The sequence below is a fragment of the Coloeus monedula genome (genome assembly GCF_965178545.1).
Source record: "Coloeus monedula genome assembly, chromosome: 12".
Taxonomy (NCBI): Eukaryota; Metazoa; Chordata; class Aves; order Passeriformes; family Corvidae; genus Coloeus; species Coloeus monedula.
The window spans coordinates 20,800,792-20,828,363 of NC_138792.1; the positions used below are offsets into that span (position 1 = coordinate 20,800,792).

At 47.6% G+C, this 27,572-nt stretch overlaps 1 protein-coding gene across 1 annotated transcript in view; it reads left to right on the forward strand.

The window, feature by feature from the left end:
• Positions 1-1,669: 1,669 nt before the first annotated feature.
• GPC4 (glypican 4) overlaps positions 1,670-27,572 on the forward strand; it is a 67,145-nt gene continuing 41,242 nt past the window's right edge. Inside the window, exon 1 of the mRNA XM_082289405.1 lies at positions 1,670-2,048. Coding sequence (XP_082145531.1) covers positions 1,688-2,048 — 361 coding nt within the window. The 5' untranslated portion in view covers positions 1,670-1,687. The remainder of the gene's footprint in view (positions 2,049-27,572) is intronic.

A 27,572-nucleotide genomic window follows, 5' to 3' on the forward strand; every position in this document is an offset into this window, starting at 1 on the left:
TCTCTTCAAATAAAGGCTGGGAGGGTGAGGTAGTGCTTTGAAAACCAGAACTCAGTCATACATTGCAGGGCCAGATCCTAGAGGATTATTCTCTCTCAGGACACTTTATAACTTCATGAGAACTTCTGGCCTGGCTTGTCTCACCAGCTTAGTGTGAGTGGCCTCAGAGGATGGCAAGGTGACTGAGATCCCTATACTCTTTTCCATCAGGATGGCTGATGGAGACTCTTTAAACTATGATAAAGCAAATTCCATTGTTTTTTCGCCCTGGGAATGGTGGGGCCCATTTTCTGTGCAGCCAGGGGATGCTCCCTGCATCCATGCAGAGGGAAGCCCTGCTGCAGCATGAGCCTCTCCACTGTGCCTGGTGCAGGGCGGGCTGTGGTAATGTGGTTTTCCCCTGCTTTTGGTGTGATTTGTGACTGCAGCAGCCTGTGCTGCCCCAAGGCTGTGGTGAGCTGCCAGCATCGCCACTGGAAAGCTCAGAGCTGGATGAGCATCTTGTTCCCTGGAGAAGTGCCTGGCAGGACAGCATGGATGTGCTTTACTTTCACAGGGGAAATAAATACAGGGGCTTTTCCTCCTGACCCACCTGGACTTTTGGTAGCAAAAGCTTGGGAGCAAGCAGGTGAAGCTGGCAAGTTCCTTTGCTGTTGTTTCAGCCTTTCCTTCCTCATTGTGGTAATAAGAGAAATGAAGCTCACAGAGGAGCATTGTATTGTAAACTGCTGCACATTTCTTTTTCTTAAATGATGCTATCACCGGGCCATTAGACTGTCCTGGGACAAATGGATCTGTGCACAGACACAGCCCTGAGCACAGACACATGGACACTGCAGCAGGACAGAACTCCCCGTGCAGCACCTGCATGACCTCACCATGTCAGACAGGGAGCAAGGGTTGAACAGACCCTCTGAATGACATTGCAGCCTCGTGAAATTATGACGGTGCCTATCATTCTTGTAGAACTATGTCTGTAATTTTTTAGTAAACAGAAGCAAAGAGCAACTGTTGTACTCTGGTTCCGAGGGTTCAAGGATTCAGCAGGGCTTGTTTACATCTATGCATGTGTCTGTGTCCTGGGCTGGGGTATGAAGGAGAGTGGCTGGAGCACCTTGGTGTAAGTGTTCCTGAGGCCTTTGCCCTGCTAAACTCTTGAAAACAGAAGATTGGTGGAAAAATGTCGGTTTTGGTAAGTCTTTCATGCACATAGTTGAGACCTGTCACAGCGATGTCAAAATTCATCAGCGTAGTGAACCTATTAAACCTGGGGCAGAGCTGAACCATCTACAGCTCCGGTTCCGGAGGCACAGCCAAGCCAGCCCTTCAGGCCTTTCCGGGGAATCTCTTGCGGCACTTCGGAACTGCCTGAGTGGGAGCGTGGATGCCAGGTGGGAACTCCTCAGGCCGAGCGATGCCCAGCCCCGGCTCCGGGCGGCGGGTGCTCGGGGTGCCCGTGCTGGGGGCAGAGGCGGGGGTCTCCGCGGGAGGGAGCGCCCGCGCGGGATCGGCCGCGCGGGCAACCGCGGGCTCCGCTCCGCCTCGCTGGGCGGGCGGATCCTAGCTCCTGATTTTCCCGGGGGCTGCAGAGGCTTGTCCTGGCCCTGCGCGATCCTGCTTGGCTGCCGCCCTCCCCGCCTCCTTCCACCTCCTCCACCTCCTCCTCCACCACCACCACCACCACCCCATGTGCTTCCTGCCGGACCAAGTTCGCGGAGAGCCGCCGCACGCCGGGCCAGCGGAGCGGAGCCGTAGCGGAGCGGGGCGCAGGGCAGCGGGCGCGGCTGCTGCGGGGCGCGACGGGGCAGGCTCGGCGGAGCGCCTGCTCCAGCCTCGCGGCGCGCTCGCCCGGCCCCGGCAGCTCCTGCCCGCCCGCACCATGCCGCGGCGGCGCGGCTGCCTGCCGCCCCTCCTGTGCGCACTGGCCGCCCTCAGCCTGCCGCTGCTGCTGGCCGCCGAGCCCCGCGCCAAAAGTTGCTCCGAAGTGCGGAGGCTCTACGCCGCCAAGGGCTTCAGCCAGAGCGAGGCGCCCAGCCACGAGATCAGCGGTGAGTTTGCGATCGTCGCTGCCGCCTTTGTGCGCGCTCGGCCCGGCCCCGCGGAGCGCGGGGTGCGCGCCCGACTCCCCCCGGCCCGGCTCCCCCGGCCCGGCTCCCACCCTGGTGCGGGGCCCGGAGCTCGGCTCGGGGTGCGGTGCCCGACTTGGCACGGTTCGGTTCGGCTCCCCGGCGCTCTGCGCCCATCCCGCGCGGAGAGTCCCGGCGCGGCTCCCCGCCCCCTGTGCCGTGGCGGGCGGGACCGCGCCTGTTGCCGGCCCCGCTCCCTGCTCGGCAGTGGCGGGGCGGGCGCTCCTGCCCTTGGGCCGCCGTTCGCCCCGGCGGGGAGCGGGCAGCCCGTCCCGCCCCGGTGGCCGCTGGCAGAGGGACTGAGACATGGCTCCCTTCCCCCCCCCCCCCCCTTTCTTTCTTCCTTCCCTCCACCTTCGTCCTGAGGTACTTGCGCATCCCGGGGACGGGAGTGCTCGCAGCCGGCAGCAGTAGGAAATGGTAGCTAATGTGCTCACACCCAAAACATTTTATTCTTTTTGTTTCATCCTTCATCTCCCTCCCAGGGCCGCTGCTTTTATTTCCCCTTCTGAATGACCTACTGGACCGCATTCTCCGCGGAACAAAGGAAGTGCCTTTTTAGCTGGAATCCTCGGAGACCACCAAGGACTCCAGCTCATGCGCTGCAATTTCGCACTACTTTCAACAATAACAAAAATGCATGACTGAATGGCTCAAAAATGTGGAGTGTTGGAGGCATTCATTTCGGTCTGGGACACTGTCACAACATAGACAGACCCCAAGTAAATACCTTTAGACAGCTCAGATAGAAGCTGGGGGTAATCTTTACCATTGATGTGCCCTCCAGATATGCATACATTATCCTTTTCACTGACAAAATTAAAATCATTTCAGTCGCTTGTGCTTTTATATTGTCAGACTAATGATATGCATTTAGCCTACATCTGTTTGAATAAAATTGCAGGCCCGTTTACTTCTCCAAGAAATATTTTAATGAGAAACGTCTGAGTGGTTGCAGTTAAAATACTCTCTCCCCTTCACTCTGCCTGCTTTCTAAAATGGTCTCTAATAAATAGTCTTGCATTTGAGTCCAGCCCTCATTAGTGTAGGATCAGGACATGAGCAGACTTCCTCTTAAGTCCAGTATGGGGAAGGTTTGACCTAGTCGCTATTTTATATATTGTTGTTTAAGATGACTTGGTGAGCTTTGGAAAATGTCAGGAGTAGATCACGCTGACAGGGCTTCCATTTGAATCTCTAAAGCTGTTGTCTGTTTGAGAAAAGTGATGAGCAAGGTAAGATTATTTGACAAAAGAAGGGCTTTCTGCAGTGATATGCTGAAAATATTGGCTGGGTTATGTTGCTGTTCCAGGGGTGCAGGGAGTCTGTGTCTGGCCTTGCTTGGAAAGCAACAGGTCTTGCAAAGTTGCATTTTAAATGTAATCCTGCTATGTGGGGTGTTTCAGAGAGGGTGGTGGAAGTCTTTAAAGGAGGCGTGCTGTGTACAGCTTTAAAGTGTGGTGTACCTCAAGTGCAACTGATATTAAAATTAAACCTGGAGTAGGGTGTTACACCTGCTGCAGTTTCACATTTCCCCTGTGAATTCACGTGGTTTTGGCATGAGTTGTGTGTAGAGGCTCTGAATCTCCCCTTTTGCCACTCAGCTGGTATATGCAGATGTAACCACCAGTCCCAGTGCTGGTGTTGAACTTTCTCAGAGTGAAGAACTTGACCTGCCATTGCCTCTGTGGGATCAGCATGGGGCACTGGAGTGCCATGGACCAGGTGGTAATGCTGGAGGCTGAGGTCTTGCACCAGAATAAGAGGTCTGTGGTGTGTATTGTGTCTCCAGAAATGAATCACTTGCCAAAGCTTTGATTTCAGTTGGTGTTTCAGGTGATAAGTGGCGTGTTTTCCATCAGGAGGGTAAGTGGTTTGAAACGGCCTTTACCTGGGTGCCTGGCTATCAGTGGAATGAGATAAATGCGTGTGAGGGAATGAGTCGTGTGCTTGGATAAGTATCCCACTGGGGTGGTGGCGGAAACTGGTGATTTCCGCTTGGTAGCACCTCTCTGCTCACTAAACTGTGGTGGAGGACAGGTTGGGGAGGGTTCAGTGGGCTGAATGGAATCACTTGTGGACACATGAATGCTGATGGAATGATGTGTGGACACATGGTTGTTACTGGCATGAACTTATGTCTGAAGTCTCATCAACTTATTTGTTAGATTTTTGTACTGATTTGATGGATTATGCTTTATTCTCACATTCTATTAGCAAGTTGCTTTAGCTCACAGTGCAGACAGAAACTTCCTAGCCTCTTTGTGAAAAGGTGTCTTAAAAGCTGTGGCAAATTTGTTTCTTTAACTGTAGTGATTTCTTTGCTGTCAGGGTTTACTGATCCTACAAAATGTTGGCCTTGAATTGTCAAAGGGAAGCAGCTGGGTGGTGCAGGCAGATGTATCCCTGCACTGGGCTATGTGACAGCAAGTGAAACTCATCCTCACTGGAAGGGCATGGGAGTCATTTGGGGTTTTATAGCATCTCACATGAATTTTTTGGCAACATTTATTTTCTTCTGGAGCAGTAGGTATGTAAATGTTTTTCTTTCAAGGAAATGTTCATTCCAAGAGGCATTTTATCTGTATCATTGCTATGTCAGTGTCATTAAAAGGCTGCTCCTTCTCCATAATTACCCAGGAGTTCACTTTAATATTTATTTAGACCAAGTTTAGGACCTAATTAGAGTATGCATAAATAGCAGGTTATATCTTGCTGAAGTACCTAGGCATTTCTGAAAGAAGTGCACAGCTGGTCAACTCACTGCTTGCTTGATAAGAGATGTAAAATGGGTTATTTGTGGTGTTGGACATAGAGAACTTGTTTCCTTTTATGTAGCCTTGGTGTTAGAGATATAAACACAGATTACTGCTGTGAAGCTGTTCATAATTTGTGACCCTTTGGTGCTGCTTTGTACCTGAGTGTTCTTCAGTGGCTGCTGCCCCTATAGCCCTGTGATGTGTGTGTGGCAGAGCTCCTAGAAGTGGTGAGATGCAATCTTGCTGTCGCTGGAGTGGTCATTGCTTTCATAGACCTGATGTCTACACAGCTGGTTTGTGAAACCTGACTCTGGATTGCCTGTAGATAGTAGGTGGTGTGGGCAGAGCACCAGCCTGTAACTGCTTTTAAGATGACTGAAAATTTCCCATGGACGGTTCACATCTTGGGAAGTTCTGGGTCCTGGAGCCGCTGACTTTGTTCAAATTTGACCTGCAACGTGTTGCTCCTTATGGATCCCATGTGTCTTCAGGCTGTCATGGTGATGGGGCAGAACTCCCCGAGTGACCATCTGAAGGGGCTGCTTACCCTGGTTGGTCTGGTGGGGCTGCAGAATGAAATGCAAAGAGAGCTGGTGCGGTGGCATCCGAAGACCCACACTAGGTGGCTCTGATTTAAAAAACAAAAACCCCCCCACCCAACCTTTCTTTCAAAAGGCTGCTTCTTGCCCTCAGGTGTTAAACAGACAGAAATTCTTTCCCTTTTCCTGCTAATTGGAAGAAGTAGATGTTGCTTTTCCTGGATTGAAAAGGAAAAAAAGCCCGTCTTGCCTGTTGGTGGAAAATGTAGCCAGTTAACAGGCAAAGTTCCTGCAGCAGTGTAATCCCTGCTCTTGCTGGCACTGCTATCCTGACAGTGGTGGGAAGCACAGAGCAAACCTGGAACCTGCCTTTGCAGGGAGCTGGGTGCAAGCAGCACTCTGTTCAGTCTCAGTGAAGTGTTCAGTGTAATTAATCTCTATTTGAACCGAATTAATTGAATAGCTGCATTTATTTGTGAGAGTAGTTGAGAGCAGTTCTTTCCCCATGGCAGAGGAAATCGGTTGACCCTTGATTTTTGGACTTCTGGGACTTTGACCAAAATAACTTTGGGCAGGTGTGCCCTGATGTCGTGCTGCTCACTTGTCCCCAGTGTGTTTATGGCTGTCAGTAGGTGCCTTGGTGTGCTGCTCTTGGTCAGTCAGGAAAGCTGCTTTGTTGGCATTGCTGTTTGTTGTGGTTTAACCCCAGCCAGCAACCAAGGCTCACACAGTCACTCATTCACTCCTCTACCAAAAGGATTAGGGAGAGAACCAAAAGGATAAATGGTAAGAAACTTGTGGATTGAGAAAAAGACAGTTCAACAGGGAAAGCAAAAGCTGAGCATGAAAGCAAAGCAAGGAATTCACTGTTTCCTTGGGCAGACAGGTGTTCAGCCATCTTCGGGAGAGTGAGGCCCCATCACATGTAACAGTGACTTGGGAAGACAAATGCTATCAGTCCAAATGTCCCTCTTCTCCTTCTTCCCCCCACTTTATATAGTGACCATGTCATATGGTCTGGAATCTCTCTTTGATCAGTTGGGGTCACCTGTCCCAGCTGTGTCTCTTCCCAACCTCCCGTGTACCTCCAACTTCCTCGCCAGCATATCGGTACAAGAAGCAGGAAAGACTTTGGCTGTGTGTAAGCCCTGCTCAGCAATAACAAAAACTTTTCTATATTGTCAACCCTATGCTCAGCACAAATCCAGAACATAGTCTCATACTAACCACTGTGAAGAAAATTAACTCTACTCCAGCCAAAACCAGCCCATTGTTTTTACATGTCAAGTTCAGCAAACACTTCTTTAGTTTTTCACATGCTTCTCTTCCATGTGGCCTCTTCCAACTGAGAAACAGTTTCTGGCTCCCCTCCAGGCTGGTGTTACTTGTGCTGTCTGGCGCTGCTGAGCCTGTTGCAGTTAGTTTGCATGAGGCAGCTCTGGGACTTGCTGTGTTATGAGAAGTCATCCTTAAGGTCTGTTTGAAGGTGTGGAGTGACCTGGCCACTAGCTGTACCTGTTTGCCATGACTCCTGTCAATGAAGGCAGTGGTCCTTGGTGGGCAGGGGGTTTTCTCCTGCCTGGCATGCGTTAATGGAGTGGTTGCCTGGCCACCCATGGGCAGGGAAGTGACCGTTGGAGAACATCCCCACAGCAAACACAACTCCTGGCACAGAAAAGTAAATGAGACAATTGCTTGAAGTATTTTTAGCTGCTTCTAATGTCATTTAGCAACTGGAAACAGTGGGAGGGGGGAGCTGGCAGTGTATGACTTGCCTGTGGGCCACCAATGAGCACCCTGGTGTCCGGCGCAGGCGGCCATGTGGCTCGGTGAGTGTTGGCAGGAGCTGGCGGTAGCTCCCGGCTGAGTCAGGGCTCCGGCCATTGCTCGCCTGGGACACTGCTTTCTCTCTGCAAATGTGCAGTGCAGGGTTTTGTTCGGCTGCAGTGACGCGCCGTGTCCTAGCAGCCGGCTGCGTGAAGCATGTGGTTAGCAGCAACTGCTTGCAGTGGTCCGGGCTGAGTGGGAGTATCGTTCTCCTTGGCAGACACTTCATAGAAAGTTCTGTTTTTTCTGCCAGAATAAGCAGTCATTACATTCCATACAATTCATAGTCAAATTATTATCTATTGTTAAAATTGCCTTAATTATCAGATGTTTCCTTAGACATGTAGCTGTTTTTTAAGAGGCTGAATAGGCGTGTGTACATTGTGCAGAAGGCCTGAGCTGCATAATGTTTTCAGTACTGTTTTGTAGTTTCAGGGAGATTTTCTGTGGCTTTCGTATGTCAACAGGCTTTTTATTCATACTGAACAGCAGCAGAGCAAGGCTAACATGACAGCAAGGCACTGTTTTGGGTCCCTGCATCTCCCCTCTGCCATGGTATTTCCTTGGTACTTGTGGAGCCAAGGAAGTTCAGGATGAAACATCACTGCTGTGTGTGTGATGGGTCTGCTGGGAGAAGGCCCCAGACGAGCGTTTTCTGTCTTGGAGGTGCAGGTAGCCTCTGCCCAGTAGGGCCAGGATCTCTGTCAGGAGGCTGGAAAGGTCCCACTTCCTTGAGGTGGTGATGTCCGTGGTTTTAGCTTGTTCTTGGTGTTGGACGGTAGCTTGTGCAGACTCCACTGTCCTAGTTTTGTGCAATGGGTTGCCAACCTTGGAACCTGCCTGGATGGGGAAGGACTGCCAGTGCTTCTCAAGAGGTGTCAGACATGTAGTTCTCATCTTTTGTCCCCTTCACACATTGCCATTCCCATGGACTCGCCATGGACTCCTATGGACATGCATGTGTGTTGAGTTGCACAGGCTCAGTCCTTGACATCTCCTGCAGGTTTGGGCAGCACTAGGATGGAGCATCAGGATTATTCAGTCTGCTGAATTCTCTGCCTCCTCCCAGAAGAGGAGCAATCTACAGGGACCTGATTACTTGCTTCTGTTCTGCTCTTTTTTTTTTTTCTTCTTTTGGGGGGGAGGGGAAGGAAATTCTTGTTAGCCAGAGAGGTCAGGATGTATGTCTTCCTCACCCAGCAGCCAGGCTGAGAGTGAGCTGCCAGTCCCGGTCTCCCGGGCAATAACCTCCTTGCATTCCTCACATTCCTCCTGCTTTTTCCTTCTTTTGAGATTATGAAGATAACTTCCTTCTCCCACTGCTAAGCAATGCAAGGACTCAGTAAGTTTCCCTCTTGTTCCCTAAATTACCTCATGTGCTCCAAGATGCCCCATGGCAAACCCCTCTGGTGCCCTGAAAGGTGCAGTTCATGCTCTTCACTGGGGTTAGTGCATCTTGGGGGAAAAAAAATGGCTGTGTGTATTCTTTTTTTTAATTGCCAGGTGTTTTAATTAAAAGAGATTACTACTTTGTTGTAGTCCGCCTTACCTGCTTCCTGTTTTGTTAAAGAAGTATTTCATGAAACTGTTTTGCTTTTCTAGGAGAGATTTTTGTGTTTTTCTTTGCCTGTGAAGAATACGTGCAGCTCTACAAAGGCTGTGGCTGAAGCACAATGTTTGTGCAAGAGGATTTTCTTCTTGTTTACATCTTTCTGGTCTGGGAAAGGTGCTCGGATAAAAATAGCATGTTGGGAAGAGGGAACCTGGTGAGAAAGTATTGGAGACCTTATGTGTTCAGAGTTGGTGGCAGCCATGTGGGCTGGTGGCAGGCTCTGCCCCTGTGAGGATGTGGCTGTGGTAGTTTCCTTAGGATGGTGTTTTCTGTTGGAAAGTGGCCGTGGTTGGCACAATCATCTTCCCTGCTAGTTCATGCCTTGCAGTCTGTCACCTCTCATGTCTCTGTGGGTCCTGGGAGAGGAGGGAGGTGGGATGGGGTGACGGTCCCCAAGGGCAGCAGTGCATCACCTCACTAGCAAAGTGCTTGAAAGGATGGAGATGGTGCTTAACAATCTTCATTAAGGGCTGCTCAGTGTTGATTTTAATGTGAAATTTGACTGTAGTGCCTCTTTCCCAATGTAAAGCATTGCCAGATTCCCAGCCTCCCCAAAAACACTTTTAGAAATACTTTTTTTGTTGTTCACCTTTTAAGCAGAGAAGTGCAATCTGTTAGTTTCCTGTCTTTCTATTCGTATTTTCTGTGGCTTACACAGCCAGTGGCTGATGGACTTGGATTTGTGGGAGTTCCCTGTGAGTGACTTCTCTCTCTGCAGGCTTTGTTGTTGGAAACGTACATGGATGGCGGAGAGAGGCTGCCCTGAGCAAAGGATTTTGAAGGAGTGTTTCTCTTAATGTTTCCAATTTAGAAGCTGAGAATTGTCTGGATTTTAAGCAAACTCAGATGGGAGCAAACAATGATGAAATGTTTAAAATATGTTTGAACATTTTTGTGGGAATAGGAGCAGTTCTTATGCAGGCGAGGCTGCAGCTTTCGGGAGGTGAAAATATGTGGCCCTTACACTTTGTCAGCAATGTTGCTGCTTTTTTTTCCCCCTTCTTTTTCCTTTTTTAAAAATGCTCATAGGAAATTGGCTTTGGTAATTGAGTTTCTACAGAACCACAACATCCAATAGCTGTTCCTTTCCAGGGGTCACCCTTAGGTTAGTTCAAGTAATGTGCAGTCAGTTTAACCTTTTGTGGTTTGTAGTGCTATTCTAGAAATTACTGGTGATTTGGGGTGTGTTAGAGTAACAACTTCACAGGAAAACCCCAAGTGTCAGGGTGTCTGGTTTTTGGAGAGCTCTGACCGCTTGCCCTGTGAAGACCAGGCACGTCGAGGTATGTCCCTTCATGCATTGGAAAATGCAGTTTAAGCCTTCATGGTCCGTTGACTTTCCTTTTGAAAGAAGCTGAAATAACCCTGGGTGATTTGTTTACCTACACTGACTTATAACATACTCCTGCTTGGAAGCACTGTGCAGAACCTGCACTGGATGCTCTGTGTTGGGTCGCATCACCCTGTGTGATACTGATGGAGGAGCAGCGCTGCTCTGGACCCCCAAATCCTGGGGTTTAGGGGATTTGCTGGCAGCAGAGGGCCAGCTTTAAGAAATTGTGAGCTGGGGATTTAGCTTTGTAGCATTGACATTTTGGTATAAAAAGCTCTGTGGTGCAGGCTGTGATGACAGGGGTGATAAATCACTCTTGGCTGGTACTACAGGTTCTAATAATGGTGTTTTTAAAAGATTAAGTTTTAATACAAACTTTTTGCTTCTTTGTACTCTCCTCTTTTTAAAGAGTGGAGCCTGTTTTGGTTCAGCGTTCTTGGAACATAGAGACAGAGCCAGGATTTTTACTGGGCTGAAATGCAGTTTTTTGCTGCTTCTACAAACATGAGGATCTTGTTTGAGTGTCTTTATAGCCAACTGGCTGGCAGTGTCCTCTTTGCAAGGGAGTTGGCTTGTTTGTTTTGAAGGTAACTTTGCCCCATGGAAGATTAAAGAGCAAGCAGCTTCACCCAGTTGTGGTGAGTGCTGCTATTGGAAAGAAATTCGTGATAGGGAGACCTTTGCAATAAGGGAGATAAATAACCTTCTGCACCTTCCTTGACTTTCCTTGGCCCATTCCCATGGGAGGGACAGAGCATGTGATCAAAGAAACGAGCACAATTACAAGGCTGATGGAAAATCAGTCCCTTGCCAGCTACGTATGGGCACCCAGGCAGGCTTGCCTTTGCTCTGAACAGTGTGGGCTGGATTTTTTTTTGTGTACCTGCCAACCTTAGGGTTTCTAAAGTGTGGTGGCCAGCAGTCCTGGGGGAGTGTGAGGCAGTAGCAGCCATGTCCCCTTGTCTGGGCAGAGGCACTGGGAACAGCTGGCAAACAACCAGCGTGCAGATCAGGGGTCAGAGTGGTGCTGCTGGTTTAGTTTGGGCTGGAGGAAAAGAAACAGGCTTCCTCAAGAATTTTGTCTTGTTTTAGAGACAGAACTGAGGGTGCCATAGGGCCCTACGCTTTTCTTCTCCGTGGGGGGAAAAATGGCTTTAATAGCGTCTGCTAACGATTGAGCGCTGTTTACATAATAATTGCGGTTCACTTTCATTAGCTCTCATAATGAGATTGCTTTCTTCCAGTGCAATCACTTGCTGGTTTGGTTTTACATGCTCCTGCCTCCTGGCTCCCCAGCATGGCAGTGGGATGAGGAGGGAGTGCAAGGGCTCTGTGCCTGGCCTGGCTTCCTTTCCCTGGCTCCCAGGCATGGAAGAAAGCTCACAGCTTCTCACTGGAAAGGAGAGGAGGTGAAGGGGTTGTGTACTGCTGGGACACAACAGTACACAACCAGGTGGTGGTTTGGAGCATCATGTCGTCTTAGTGGAGTTGGGTTTAAATCCATTTTGTGTGATTTTTCAGCACAGGTTCTCTCCTCTTCGTACTGAAAACTCTTGGGTTTATCTGTTTATGAGGGAGAGAATACAGTGACCTGCTTCTACCCAGAGGAAGAAGCCAGGTCCTTTTGTCTCCCAGTTCCAGTTTGTTGCAAAGGCAAAGAAGCTCAACTCATCCTCCGCTCAGAACCCGGCAGGAGCCGAGCCCTTAATCTACCACTAGCAACAAATTGAGACGTGTTTCTAAAGGAGCAGTCACTTGCAACCAAGGGGGAGAGGGTATGCATCCCCCAGGATATCTGCAAAGCCACATACACAGGCCACATACACATACACAGGCTGATCTGTGACAGTGGATGTGCATCATGGATACTGTTTGTGTGTAGCTGCTGCAGCCTAACCTTGATGTTGTTGCTTGTTTGCATTCCATGTCTGAGTAATCGTGAACAGTGGCAATGGTTCCCGTACTGCAAAGTGCCTGCCTCCTGCAGCACCCAGCCGCTGTGCCAAGGAGCTGCACGCGTGCCAGGGGATAGCGCCCATTGCTGAGCTCTTTTAAATTAATAATGTTACTGGGAAGAAAATACAATAGTGTCTCTGCTACCTTTTGAAAAGGTAAGGCTGGGTGTTTGATTGGGTGGTTTTTTTCCTTTGTAGCTTAGTAGTGGGTGCATGAGGGTTTCAGAGCAGCCAAGTGCCGGCAGGCAGGACATGGCTGACCCTGGCACAGTGCTGGGCTGGGGCAGAATGGGTCCCCCTGGAGCTGTGGGTGCTCACCCAGGGATGCCATGGGGAGCGTGGGGGCCTGTGTATGTGGCTTTGCAGATATCCTGGGGGATGCATACCCTCTCCCCCTTGGTTGCAAGTGACTGCTCCTTTAGAAACACGTCTCAATTTGTTGCTAGTGGTAGATTAAGGGCTCGGCTCCTGCCGGGTTCTGAGCGGAGGATGAGTTGAGCTTCTTTGCCTTTGCAACAAAACACTTTTATGGGGGATTGGGAAAGGTGTGACTGCTCTTGGCCATGTGGCTTCTGCTAATTAACATGAGTTAATGGGGGCTGGTTGGAGAGCTGTGGCTTGGTGGGTAGAGGAGGCTGGAAGAGATGGGGCTCAGGGCTTCTCAGCCCTGTTGAATCCAGCCCACCAAGGGGATCCTGGTGCAGGCGCCTCACTAGTGAAAACTCCACACAACTCAGCCCTCCACATTATTAAAGGCTCCTTTATACCTCTTCTTGCCGTAACTCCTGTGAGAACAGCCAGTCTTTTCAGCAGCCTGAAACCTTCCTTATGGGGAAGGTTTTGTGAGGGGAACAGCCTGGCTGGCACGGTGCTGCTCCAAACTTGAAGCTGTTGTGGAAGCCGTCTGGGAGTGGGCAAGGATGCCAGGCGAGCCTGGTGCTCCTGTCCAGCCTTGCCAAAACAAAGGCTGGGTCCACTCGCTGCCCAGCTGGCTCAATAGGATCCTGAAAAATAGTTGTGGAAAGTAGGGGTTAATTTCTAGGTGTCAAAATATGCACAAAAGGTTAAATGAGATTTCCTCCTTGTCAATGAATTACAGCTTGAAAATATTTGCATTCTTTCCTGAAAGATTTAGGAATAATTATACAGCACTCAGGGGCAAGGCATTCCCAGATAAACTTAACAACTCTATAATTTGTACTCGAGGCAGGGTTTCCTGTAAATGATAGCTTTGTTTAATTCTACAATACTGCTTCCAAATGTTTGTTGAGTATGAATTGCCAGCTAAACTGGACTTGTGAATCTGGAAGAGTATTTATTTGTTTGTTATTGCAGACAGTAAGAGCTGCTGTGTTAGGCTAAAATGTGGCATCTCCTTTACAAGCTGTAGGCATCTCTCCCCAGGCAGGTTTGGTGCAGTGGGCAGCCAATGTAGGGTGTGAACAGCTTTCCAACTTCTCTGTACAAAATTCCTGAGCTTCTATAGGATCTCCTCCTGCTCTGCCTTTCTTTTTCTGGGGTTGAGAAAGGAACGCTGCAGTCGCAATGCACATACTTTATTTCCATTACTCAAAGCTGGAGTCATGCATAGTTACAGCCAAAGACACTTCAGCAGCTCTGGGGATAACAAGATAGCTGACAGACTGGAATGCGGATTTATCAGGGGCAAAAACTGGCAAAATTCCTTATTTCTGGTTCTTCTTTTTAAATAGGCCCTTCATGCTCCTGCTGTAAGATCCCACCACATGTTTAACCCCTTGTGTTCTCCTGGCTGGATACAGGGATGAGCACTGGGGCTGCCCATGTTTCTTTTGGGATTAAATTGCTCAGTCCCACATAGTTCCTAGGTGTTGTTTTTAAACTGCAAAGCTCTTCAAGAAGTTCTTTCAATGGGGTTTTATTTTAAAGTGCAAGCCTTTGCACCAGGTGTCTGTCTGAGTGACCACAGAATGTAAATTTCACTGTGTGTTGCCTTTGGACTGGCAGTTTGGGAGACTACTGGGCAGTTAACATAGGCAGATTGTGCCATGAAATCCGTTTCCTTGGATTTGATTCATATTAATTTCTTTCAAAGCAAATCTCTTTATTGGCTTCAGTTTCATTTTGCTGTAGAGCTACTTTTTACTGTGCCTTTGCTAGGACCTGGATATATTTATATTGCTATGATAAATAGGTCATATTCAGCTCCATGGTTTTTCAGTTATATATTAATATTGCAAGACATTAAGCAATTTCTTTTTGGGGAAACAAGTTATGGCAGAAGGAGCATACTTGGAAGTTAAATAGATTAAGTGAAATCCTTCAGTTACAGGAATGAGGTTCAGAAGACAAATCAGGCAGTTTAGGGAAGGAGTTTCAAGTTTAAATTTTAACCTTTTCCAGTCTTCTGTGAGCAGTGGTGCAGCAAGACCTGCCTGGAGCCAGCCCAGTGTGGGAGCCTGGGGTGAGGGCCCTGACATGGCCGCCTGCAGAGTGGATGGATTTGGAGCTGGTGGTTGTACCTTTGGTTGAAAGTCTCAACCGGCTGAGAATGAAGAGAATTTCACTTTTTATTGGAAAAGGAAAGAATTGCTCAAGGATTGCAAAACACTTTGTTTTGGAAAAAATGTCATTGTTTGAAAATAGTACAAGAACAGGAGGGGAGCTGTCCCTAAGCCTGTGGCAGTCTTGGAAATCTTCTTACCTGCGGGCTCAGGTGAAGCTTCAAGGCTTAAGTGTTAGCTTGGACTTTTGTCTGAGGGTGTCCAGGCTGGAGTGCTACACTTCTCCCATTCCTGCCTCTTCCTTTGGTGGTGTAAGGATGGGGAACTTTATTTTTATTCTTTTTTAATTTTCTATTTTAAGAAGGAGGGGTAGAGTTTAGAAAGGAAAGTAAATCTTCTCTTTTGGACAGAAAAACTGATGGGGTGGTAGCCAGCACTTGGTCTCTCATGGGATAGTTGCTAGCTCCTGGTTTTCTGCCCTCTGTGTCCTTTCTGCTCCCTGCGTTTATCTCCTTGGCTGAGCCTCAGGCACGTGGATTTGAACCAGCATGGCCCATCACCACTTTGCTGCAGGTCCTTGTTTGGGTGCTGCTTGGCCTGTTTTGTCTAGGTGTATCCTCAAGACAGGTCCGTCCCCACAGCGGGAAGCTGCTCTGGTCACAGCACAGTCATCCACTGGAGACATCCAGCCCACGTGGATTTGCCACAGAGGGTAAGCCCTCCTGCCAAAGCCTTGTCTCAGCCCTGCCAGGATCTCCCCATATAGCTTGGCAGGTTGCTCAGTGCCTCCCCATTGCAGGGGCTGCCCATCGTTCCTCCAGGCTTTTTTTCAGCTGCAAACTTCATTTCATAGAGTGTTTTTGCTGATGGAAGGTGCTAGGACACAGCAGTGGCTGTGGGGAGGAAGGGAGCTCCTCTTCCTGCTTCAGAAAGACTTAACATTACTGGTAAATCCATCCTATCCTTCTAATCACCCCTCCCTTCCCCAGGACTCACAGAGCCAGGGCTGTTTACCTTTCTGCTCGTGGATGTCAGATGGTACTGCCTGGGAGGTGGATGGCAAAGGTCCTGTTTGCACTCCCTCCTCCCCCGAGGTTGCTCAGGGCTGTGCTTAAGAAGAGAAAATAAACCCCTTCGATGCCTGCCAGCAAAACCTCAATGGAATTGTCCCCTGGTGCAATGGGGTGCTTTCAGCCCAGTGTGTTGTTTTCCCATCCCACCAAAGCTGTTTGCACAAGCCCAGCTGCTGTTCAAGAGAGGGGATCAGAAGTGGTCTGCAGGTGATCAGTCTGTGCAACACCAGTGCTGAGGTCTCTCCCAAACTTGCTTTTTCCAAAATACCTAAGAAAATGTGACCCTGTGCCATGTTCCCACGTGGGCCAGCAACAAGAAGGCACGTGCTTACACTGTGAAACATGTTTGGAAGGAGGGTAGGGAAATCAGAAAGCTTTAATTGTTAAAGGTTGAAGTGGATTCCTGCACTCTCCGGTTGTCATCTGGGATGCTGCTGTGCCTCCTGGAAGGGATTTGCTCAAATAAAGGTGGCAGCACAGAAATTGACTTGGGAATTGTTGCGGAGATGTTGGGATTTATCTGTGCTGTGGTGAGGAGTGCCTGTCTGAAGCTGGCGGCAGATACGGCTGGTGTTCACAGCTGTGCCAAGGAGAGCAGGAGAGATAGGGCACTCTGGAGAGGGGAAGAAGGAGAAATTTTTAATTTTGTGATATCCTTATCTTAATCCTTTCTCCCCTCTCTTCCACTCCCCTTCTCACCCCTTTCAGGGTAGGTTAAACTAGTCGGCCTCACCTTTTCCACAAACACTGGCAGGCTGGTGGTGCCAGATCTGGGAATACATTGGGAGTCTGTTTCAGCAGCGGGATGGGTTTTTGGACGTAGGTAGTGTTGTGCTCGTGGAGCACAGTGTAGTGCTTGTGTGAGCTGGGTGGCTTCTGCAACGGATACCTGGCTGTTGGAAAAGTAACACTTGCTGGGAATAGCAGTCAAGGGCTTAAAAGCACGTTTTTCAGGTCCAAAAATCTTACTTACAAACTCAGCTGTGGTCTTATCTCTGAGGTGTTTTGTCCAATGGGAGATAAAGCAGAAGGGTGGGAGATGTAGGGGATGTTTCTGAATGTCACCAGCGCACAGGCTGTGCTCCTGTCCTGGTGCTGCTGCTCCCTGGGTGAGGAGGCAGCAACCCCACCATTAGGATCTCTGGGCAAATGTCCTGCCCTGTGCCTGGGGTTAGTGCCTCTTGCCTCTGTAGGCTCCATCCCTTTGTTTTTTTTCAGGGGGATTGAACCTGGAGCTGTCCCTCTAGCTGGAGGGAGGATTTCCATTGACACCTTCCCTCTGTATGGTGGCTCAGTTTCAGGGAGTTTCAAGGGTCCTGGGCAAGTTGCACTTCGAGTTTTTGGCACTGGACATCCCCTGTCTTCTGTTGTGCTGCTTATTTGCCTTTCTCCATGTGTTTCTTCAGCCTTGGCCATGTGTGTTTCTGGAGGTTTGCCTTATTTACATGCACAGTTCTCAGAAAGTTCAGCTGAAAAGCAGCTATTTTCCCTGGAAACAGCCAGGAACCACTAGTGTGGGATCTTTGTGTATAAAGTTGCCTTTCTCCTATTATAAACGGTTGCCCTAGGATGGATGTGCAGTGGACCTGTTTAGATTTCGGCCTGACCCACCTCTTTGTTTTCAGTGCTGGCATCCCCTTTGAGCAATGTGCTCTTTCCTGCCTTTTGCAGTAACGCTTTTTTACTGGTGTGAGTTTTTTAACCGTTTAAATTGGAAAGTCCTATCAAATTGGGGTGTCCTGGTGTAGGCAGCAGTGTATGGGGTTTTTTAAATTTTTTTTTTCCCAAGCAATATCAGATACACAAATTGCTCATTAATTTCCCATGCAGCCTTTCTACTGATGGCCTGGCAAGCCAGGATAGCCTGATAGCCCCAGAGAGCCTACTGCATGTCCCAGTTAGCCCTGGGAGCTCTGACTGAGGGAGGGGATGAGCTGGGAAGCACTCATCTGTGCCTTGGTCCTGCATCTGCAGTGGAAGAGCTGCTGCAAGATCAGGCTCTACTGGCTATCCCTCCTAGAGCCCTGCATCTGGGCTTGTTTCTCCAACCCTGCTTTGCATCAGATTGATGCAAGCTAATTATTTCTGAAATCTCTTTAATTGGTGGCTCTTTCTGGTCCAGCTGTTTGTACAGTCATGAGCAGAGTGAAGACTTGTGGCAGAGCAGCGTCACCTTTCTTCCCACGAAGGCAGGCTGGAGAAAGGGGTTGACAGCATCCCTGGGGTCATTGATGAAGCAAGAAAGGTCTCTGTGTGGTTTTGTGGGTAATGCTGAAAAATGCAGCATTCCATAAGCTTGCTGTTTCACTGGGTGCTCATAGAGTGCAGCTGTGTATCTGAGATATAGCATGGGCTCCTCAAAATTGAGTTGTATCTGTGATGCTCTGGAGAAACATTTCTGGGGCAATGGCAGTGGTTCTTCCAGACTCCTGGAAAGCTGCTCTGCAGTGGAGCTGCTTAGCTGGAATATTTGGCTGCAAACTGGCTCATTGTGGAAGGGGCATTGCCTGTTCTGGGCTGAGAAGGTCATCCTGTGCTGAGCTAAACTGGGGGGACAACCAAGGAGCTTTAATTGTGGAGCAGCCCAAGTGCTCTGCCTTCCCTCTGGTGCCAAAACAGTCTCCATGTTGCTATGAAAGTGTCTTGTGGAAAACTTTCCACTTAGAACTGAAGTCTCATTTATGTCTGCACAGGACCTGCTCTGTCCATAGGACTGAATTTTATTTTCTAAGCAAATGAGACTTTCTGGTCCTTGATGGGGTGGAAATAACTGCTCCACCAACTTGCAGCCCACCTGCCCTCAGGGGGCTTGGAGCCAGTGGGGAGTTTTGGCACAGGAGATGGTTTGTTCAGCAGGAGCACTGTAGGGGTTGAGTGGGGCAGTGGGCAGCACAGCTCTCTCAAACTTAGTTTGTCAGCCCTCTAAAAGAATTACTTTTCAGGGGACCACAGCTCCCCATATTGCAACCTTCAGGCTACTGCTCTGCTCCCACAGACCCCTCCAGTCACCCCTGAGACTGCAGGCTGCCAAATGAATATGAAATGCTTAATAGGAGCCAAACTGCCTTGAAAAATGTGTGGATGCAAAATTAATTCAAAAAGCTGGGATTTGTGTATTTTTTCCTGGAGTCTTTTAACCTGCTCTAAGTTCTTATGTTATCTGCACTGTTACTCTGCTTGGCGTGCTCTGCAGGCAGGAGAAGGGCTTATTAATGTGGGTTTTTCCATAGATAAGTGTGGTTGTGAATTACTATTGACACATGGAAATGTTGGTGGATGCTTAGAGGAGGATCAGCTGCTTTGTGATAGCTCTGTGCCAGTTCCCTCATTTAAATATAGTTATGAAACCCAGTTGTAGCAAAGCATGTTGTAAAAAAAAAAAAAAAAAAAAAAAAAAAGGCACATTTCTGTGGCTTAAAAAGAAGAAAAATCAAACCCAAAACCGCACACAGCCCTCCTTAGTAAAAGTTTTGCGCACATAGGAAACAAAGGCATCAGCATTTGCTTGTCAGAGCTAATAAAGTTTGCTTGGATCTTAATTTTTCTGCTTGATGTCACAAAGTAATTGAGACTTCCTTTTTGCTGCAAGCCCTTTTTCCCCTCTTTTAAAAAAATATACTTAAAAGAACATCTTTTGGTCAGTGAGTTGATGGAATTTTGCTTAGGAGGCAGGCGCAGTTTGAGTATACTTTGCAACTGGTCAGTCAAAACTTATAGGACAAATTACTTGTGCCTGAAGGTCATTCCTCCAAGTTGAAAACCACCTAGACCAAATAAACCTTGAACTACAGGTTTCATAGGAGCTTTTGAGCGTGTTAAGTGAGGCTTTTGTAATCGCAGTGATCTGATAAAACCTTAAAAACCCGGGTTCTCTTAAAGAAAATAGTTCCACTAGAGGTGATAAAAGCCACATCTGCTAAACTTTGCTTGCTACCTCCTGATCACCTGTGAAACACCAAATAGTCCCTGCTCCAGAGGAGCAGATGCCAAACTACTGGTGCCATACCCTTGTCGGGGAGGGGATGCACCCAAAAAAAGTTGATTTGAGAGCAAGACCATCATCCTTAGAAGAAGGAGCCTCTTCTGGCTCATCCTCTAGCTCACATTTGATAATCCATGACTACAGTGTCTTGCTGCTTGCCTCCCAGCTGGCACGACACAGGAAGATTTAAGAGGCTAGGATCAGGCGTGGCCTGCGTAATTGAAAGCAAACAAACAGCTAAGACAAAGAAAGAAACATAAAACAGCAAACCCAAAGCCACAAATAGAAAACAGACTTTCCAGATTGATTAGTTCAAATTTGTTTATTTGAAGTCCCAAAAGTTCACGTTGTCACTCTTTTGGGGTGTCTCTCCAGTTTTGGCAGTATGTTGACCATGTGTCTGCAGATCAGTTTTTCACAAGGAAGAACCCTGGTTTTCGGTGTGTTGGTGTTGCCTTAAACTTTGAATTCAAAGGAGGGTGGCAAGCTCCAAAGACTGATTTGTAATCGTTACATTCAGGTGCTGCTTTTGAGGGAATTAGGTTCTGTTAAGCTTTTGGTTTTGGAGAATTTTCCTTGAGCACATACTGAGTGCCAAGATGTGTTACTGATCACTTTTTTCCCAGGTTTAGGAAACAGGTTTAGGAAGACTGATCCGCTTACTGGCTTTGGAAATCAGTGGAGACCTGAAAAAGTCTGGGTTTACTTTTGTTTTTCAGAGTGTTTTGGATGGAGAGGTGCTTCCTGTCTTCGGTAACAGATCAACAGTGCAGCTCTAATACATATTTTTAAATGGATTTGGCTTAAACACCCTCCAGTCACCAGACAGAGGAATTACAGCTCCAGCCTATTAACTGATTGCCATTAATGAGTCAGGTCTAAACGCCTTGTTTGTGCCTGAGATTTCTAAGCTGAATCTTTGCATAACATTAGCTTGGCAGGAATGCCTCCCAAGGACAAACAAGAACTTCCCAGGCCTTCCCATGCCTCTCCAGGAAGGAGTAAGTACGTTTTGGGTTATGCTGATAGCATCTCGTGTCTTGGTGCTATCAAAGCAGGTGGAAGCTTCCCACTGCTCTGGTAGCTTGGCTCTGATGTTCTTTCACATCCAGGCACATTGTTTATCTTTAACCAAGGCTTGGATAAGCTTCCAAAATAGATGACTGTAGTAGTCCAATGTGGTCTGCTTTGGTGTAGGTTTTCTGGAGTGACTCAAACGTTATAAGTATTAAAGTAGCTAGACTTCAAATGCTGCTTTTGGACCAGGTTTTCAGAGCTGCCTCCTAAAGCAGCAAGGAACCTTTTCTTGAAGAAAATCTTTGGTTTTTCTCCTATTTAACACTCCCCCCCCTCCCCCCATTTCTCTTTTCATCTGTACCCTTTGTTCACGTCTGCCTTCCTGATTAAGAACTAATCAGTGAAGATAGATTAGTCCAGGAGCATTGCAGCCCTTGGGACCTGTGCAGCTCTGGTGGGTCAGGAGCCGGGAGGCACCGCAGGGTCACTGTCACCACTGCGGAGGAGGCTGGAGGAGGCCAGCTGAGCCTTGCTCCAGTGCACGGAGGAATGCAATAACAGGATTTAAAGGAAACGTACAGAGCTAACAAGGATTAAGGCTAATTGTCCTACAAGGGGCAGCAGGATGTGGCCATGCAGGGAGCAACTCTGTTCTGCAAGGGGGAAAGTCTCATAGTTAGGGCCTGTTCGTGGAGGGCTCAGGCAGGTTTTGGTTGGTTTAGTTGCTGTGTGGAGAAATGGAAAATAGTGGATGGAAACTAAAATATAAAAGCTGAATTCTCCCTTAAAGACTTCAAGGCGGTTAGAGCAAATATTTCTGCAGTTGGTGGGAAGCATCCTCCAAATGGCTGTTTCTCACCGTGCTTGGGCTCTGTTTTGCTGGCTTTGCACAACTGTTGATCTGTGCAGGGAGCTGACGTCCCCTGACTGCTCGTCCTGGGGCTGGCAGGAGGCTCTTGCTGAAGGACTTTGAATGCCAATGAGTTTGTTTTGAGCAACGGTGTGAATGCTGTTGGAGGTGTTTAGAAGACCCTGCCTCCCCTCGTAGGTCAGGCTGGTTATCAGGTGTTGCAGAAAGGCCACAGATATCTCTGAGCTTGAATAAGGGAGATTTAAGAAGCAAAAGCCCTCAGGCTTGGTCCTCAGCGAGCCAGAGTGTGTGAAATGCTGTCTGGAGCCAACCATCCATCATCAAGTGGTACTAGAGGGCAGCCAGAACAAAAAGAGTTATTCATGTTGTATTTCCGAGCTTTGGGGAAGATCTGTCCCTGCCTGGAAGAAAGTGAAATTTGCATGCCTCTCAGCCAGAGGATGGAGAGATTATGCCCTTCAAGGCTGTGGGACCCTCCCGGCAAAGCCCTGTTTATTTGCCTTGCTGTCAAAGGGAGGGGAGCAGAGTGGGGTCTGCTGGGCGGGGTCTGGGGGCACCAGTGGCCTGTGATTCTCGTGAGGTGTGGATGGACAAGTTGCCCAAGTGAACTTTTTCTTCCTTGGCCCTCGGGTTTTAGCTGTTCCTGATAGAAGCAGTCCAAAGTTCAGTTTTCTGTCCTGTACAGAGGTGCCTTTGGGGACATTGGGGGTATGCAGAGACAGGGGAGGTGCCTGATTTCCCAGCTGTTAGATTACAGCTGGACTTTGCCACACCTGAACCCTTAAAGCTCATCATCTTTTTGTTTCTATTTCCAGTTACCAAAAGTCCTAAGTCCTGACCCCAAAAACCCCAAGCAAGCAAATGGAGATGTGTTTTTCCTTGGTGCAGAGCTTGGGATCACTTTTGCTCCCTCTCTGAGTGGGATTCCTGGGATCAGTGGGTGCTGTGGTGTGGGTGGCTGGTGGCATGCAGAGCACCAAGAGGCAGGAGATAAGGAGTCGGTGCTCTGGTCCAAAGTCCAAGCTGCCTGTGCTGTTGGGAAGAGAGCCCTGCCATTGGCAGCTGCATGGGATGAGGGACTCACAGGGCTTTTGCTATGAAAGCAAGGCGAGTAAAAGCAGACCTCCTTGTCTGTGTCACTTAGGACTTTTGAGTGCCCTGGCTGGTCCTGGCTATTTGCTGAGCCCCTGCATCCAGCTTACTCTTCTCTCTGTCCAAAACCAGCCAAGGCAGGGTGAAGGAGCATGTCCTTATGAGTGGAAAACATCGTGTATTTATTAATGCATTGCCCTTTAATATAGTTGTTTGCAGTTGGTCCTGTGTTTTTGTTTGGATTTGTTTGTTTGTTTCTTGGGGTTTTTTCCCCTTCTCTTCTGTGTAAAGTTGATCTTAGAATTACAGCAGGTTCCACAGTGCCTATTTTGGATCCCGCAATAGGGAATTAATCTCTCTGGAAGTTAATTAGCATCTCTCTTGTGTTCCAATTTATAGATTAGATTATTGTTTGTATAAAGCAAGGTATATTTTTTAAATTTTATTTTAAGTCAAAACCAGGAAGTTATGGCTGAATTCCATGAGCTTTGCTTCTTATTTGAGGAATTAAAAACATCTTTAGGTTTGGGGGGTTTTTTTTAAAAATTTTTGCTTGGGTCACAGCTGCCAGTTTGCATGCCCTTAATGCTCTTCCTGCTGTGGAACTCATGGAAATGGTAGCTCTGCTTTGTGTCGTGGTGCACGTGTGGTTTTGCTTGTGCAAGCAGGAAGGCTTCACTTCTGTTGATCCGTTGCACAGCTGGTAACATAGGTAAGGGGGGGACGTTCAGGGGCTTTGGCCACACAGCCACAGTTCCAGTGCCTTGCGACAGTGGTGCTTGCCTTGAAATGTGCCAGTGCCACTAGTTGGGAGAACAGTGGCTTCCTATTGTAGTGCAGCTCTTGGCTGAGGAGATCTGTGCCTCCACAAAACCATGAATGTCTTACATCCTTCTGAGTTTCTTTTGTAATTTTGGGGGGTATTTTTCCACATAAAGCATGATCCTCAGAATCACACGGGTCATCTTCTGCTGGATCTGGGACTTGCCAGTGGATAACCAGTCTTCTGGCATAAATAGGTGAGCCTGGGTGCATCTCACAAGAACCTACTGTGTGGCTCTGAAATGTGTTTTTGTGCATTGACGCTGGAATCAGCTGTGTTTGAAAAGGAAAAAAATTACTGGAAAAGTGGTTGCCAGTGGCATATTCCTGCTTTTTCCTGCCTGCCCGTTTATGATGCCACCCGGCACCAGTGTGAGCATCCCTGGAGGTGCTTGGTGGAGGGTCTGGTGCATGCAGAGGGAGAGGGGCCAAAAGTGGAGGGCGAAAATGTTAAGAAGGAAAAATAAATATTCCAATTTAAATGACATTGGTTGTGATGGGATGAGTTTTGGTCAAAGGCTGCTTTTTTTGGCAAATAGCCGAAAGCTTTAGGGGGGAAAAAAAATACAAACAGGCAGTTTTCTTGGCTTTGTTTTGCCTTCTTAATGGAGAATTTGAGGGGAAAAAAAAGAGAGTAGTCTAAACGAAAGTTACTGTCTTCCAGCTAGATCTCTTTGTGCCTGAGGCTTCAGTAATTCTGTATATTTGCTGTTCCAAATGGATTCTCTTCCCTACCACCCCTTTTGCCCCCTTTAATTGCATGAAATTATACTTGGTGAGTTTTTTGGATTACCCTGGTAAAACCTGCTGGCCAATCTCTGTTGAATTTTGAAGTCTGATTGCTGGCTGTGTGTAACTTCTTTTTCCTGTGACTTTTACCCTGTCATAAAGGTAAGAATTACTGACTGCAAGTATTGGGCTTTTTACATGTTCTTTGGTAGCTGATAGAGGGGCTCAGTCATCCCAGAGATGGGTTAGTCTATTGTATGCCTGGTGTATCCAACCTCCTCACTAGAGAAATGGGAAAAAAACAACAATAATTTTCACCATACCTTGTCCCTTGTATAACACCACTCACTTAGTGCATGTAGGCAGAGGCATGTTATGAAAACTATTTCATGCCTAAAGAATTTGGTGATAATGAAGAGAATTTGCATTTCCTAAGTTCTCACTCAGCAATATCAAGGAGGGTTTTTTGGTTTTCTTTTTTTAATTAAGAAACAGCTCTTGGTTTTCACTGAAGGTTTCTATCTTAGCTACAGCCAGGGAGAATCCTCTAGTTAACCAGTTACTTCCTTTTCAGATTTGCTTAAATAATAAGTTTAATTATGTAATATTTTAAAATTCCTTTTCCCCCCCTTGCCTTATTTGTATATTCAGGTCTTTGTGTGGTTTCTCTCTCTTCTGAAGTTTGCAGAAATGTATTATCTTCATCTGTCTGGTTTGTGTTTGGTGTGCCACTAATTGACTCAATATCCTGTTTGTTGGAATGAAAGCAGGCTCTATCCTGGCATATTTTTCCAGAGTGTAAAACCTTGCAGTATTCGGGCCACCCTGTCAGGTAGGAAATTGTTGGCTGTGCTGTGGAAATGAAGCAGTGATGTTATTTCACCTCAGGTGAGTTGGGTTTTAGCTTTTAATGAACTCTTTAAACCTCACTGAAGGCAAGACCCTGCATCCTCCTTGCTTAAACAACACCTGCAAAGGACAGAGTCCCCAGCCCAGATGTGCTGTAGAGAGTTTTTGGGTTTGGTCCTTGGGGTCCTCCACCTGAACCTCTCTGTTGCTCCATCCTCAGTCTGAGAGCAGGGCAGGAGGGAATCTCAGTTGACCAGTGATGATTCTCTGGGCTGGTATGGAGAGCAGAGACAGATCTTTGTCTTTTGTTTGGGGCTGAAGAGCTGGGTTAGGAGTGTGGGAAGGGCTCTCCTGGTCTATCCCTGCCCAGGAGGGATATCTCGGAATCACTCCGGGTGACCTCAGCAGACAGCGTTTACCCAGACTCTATCCTTCAGGAACTGACTCTGTCATCAGGTCCAGGATGAGCTTTGCAGTGGTTATTTGGACATGGGTGGGTGGATGCCAGAGCCCTCTTTGTGTCCTAAGTTGCTCTTTCTAGTAGAAAATTAAGTTTCTTAATGTGCATTTGGCTTAATATACACACATGGATATAAATCTCTCTTGTTCTCTGCACTCCCTGACCCTCTTGGCAGTAAATTTGGGAACCCAAAGCTGTCAACAAAGCAAAATGGAAAAATAGAAGCCAGACAGACCGTGGTTGTGTACGTTATTTTAAGTAACTGTAGGTATGCACTATGGAAATAATTAGGATTATTTGTTGTGTTGAAGGGAGGTATGTCACTGAGGTATTGTGTGCACTGCCGTTCCCATGCCTGTGAGATGGATTAGCAGCTGAGTTAACAGATGCAGTAAAGCTCAACTGAAAATAGTTCACTGTTGTTAAGTGTAGGTGAAAGGGATTTGGTGTGGGTATCAAAGAGTGTATTTTGACTGCTTGACAACTTTGCAAAAAAAAAAAAAATCAGTATTATAAGCTTTCTCTGTGAGTCTGGGAAATTTTTTTTTGTGCCATTAGAGTAATCAGCAAAAAACTGAAATGCACATTGATTAATAACCAAAGTGGAAATGCAGGGAAAGCAAGTGGCTTTAACATTAATACAGCAAATAAACCATTTATATAAAATGGTTGCTAATTGAATGGGATGTTAAATATGCTGCACGCTGGCACATGGTGCCAAACTGTGGTCCTTCCATAACCCTACCAGTCAGCTTTGGGAGCTGACTACATGGTGAGGATGTCTTCTGGCTTAAAAAATCCTGGGTGGTTGGGGGGAAAAAAATGTTCAGGTGGGGATGAGAATCCTTGATGGTTAAATCCAGAACCAAGATCTTCTGTGACTGTGAAAGGGCTGGAGCCCCATGCCTGGATGGGGAGTGGTGCTCGCTGGTGACCTTCATGGTGAGGACCTGAGTTAGGGAACATGGGGTGTGCTCTCTCTTCTGGTGCTTTTTATGTGTGAGATCCCAGTAGGAATTACTAATGTTTTGAGGAGGGAAGAAAGGAAAGCTGACTCTGGTTGCATGGGCCTTTAGAATGGGAATAGGAAATGATTCACGTTGGAAAATGGGGTATGTTGTGTCTGGTGATAGGTGCAGGGAGCATGCTGCACGAAATACTTCTCTTGGAAGTGTGCAGTTGAAATAAGGGTTTGGGATGCTTGTAACACCATGCACTCAGAAGCATCAAGGGAAATACAGCCCTAGATGTGCCAGCCTGGTTTGCCCTGCTCTGATCAGCAGCTCTGCATCATTTGCAGGATGTGAGCATAGGAGTCTTAACTCTGCTGCCCTTGATGGATGTGTCACCACTGTTAGCAGGACCTCAATGCTGTTCTACATCCCTTCCTTCCTGGCACACGACCATCTCCACAGGAGTATTCTCCCCAGTAAAATAAACACAAGGCTGACAGCAGCACAGCTTTAAAGCAAGTGGAGAACACTGACCACCCAGTGAAAAGAGAGCTCTGATAAGAGGCATCAACTAAAAATTCAAGTTTCCCGCTTCTGCCAGGCAGAAAGCATGTCTTGAAGCAGTGTGTGTGTGACAGCCAAGGTGGAGGTGATGGAGCTGCTTTGGGGATGCTGTGGTACCACAGAGACAGATATTTTTTCCTCCCTTTGTTGTTCACAGCTTAGTTCCTTTAATTTCATCTGGAAATTGTTAAGTGCCAAGATTCTGTGCATTTTGATAGTGCTATTTGTTAGCAGGTATCTAACAACAGTGTAAGCAGTGGTTATGCTGTGGCTGTGCTGACATCCCATAGGGATTATGGCAGTGCTGTTGAAGATGGACAAGAGCTCATGGTCCATTCCCAGAGGTGCTGAGCATCCCCAGATCATTTTGTAGCCAGGAAAACTGGACATTTTTGGTATTTTGGGTAAATCGAAGGTGATTGGATTGAGTGGACAGTTCAGTAGCTGTGTCTGTCTCGATGACTCTGCCAGAGTAAATCACAACCTCATGCTTTTCTTTCTTCTTCTTGCCCTTGCTAATGTGGGG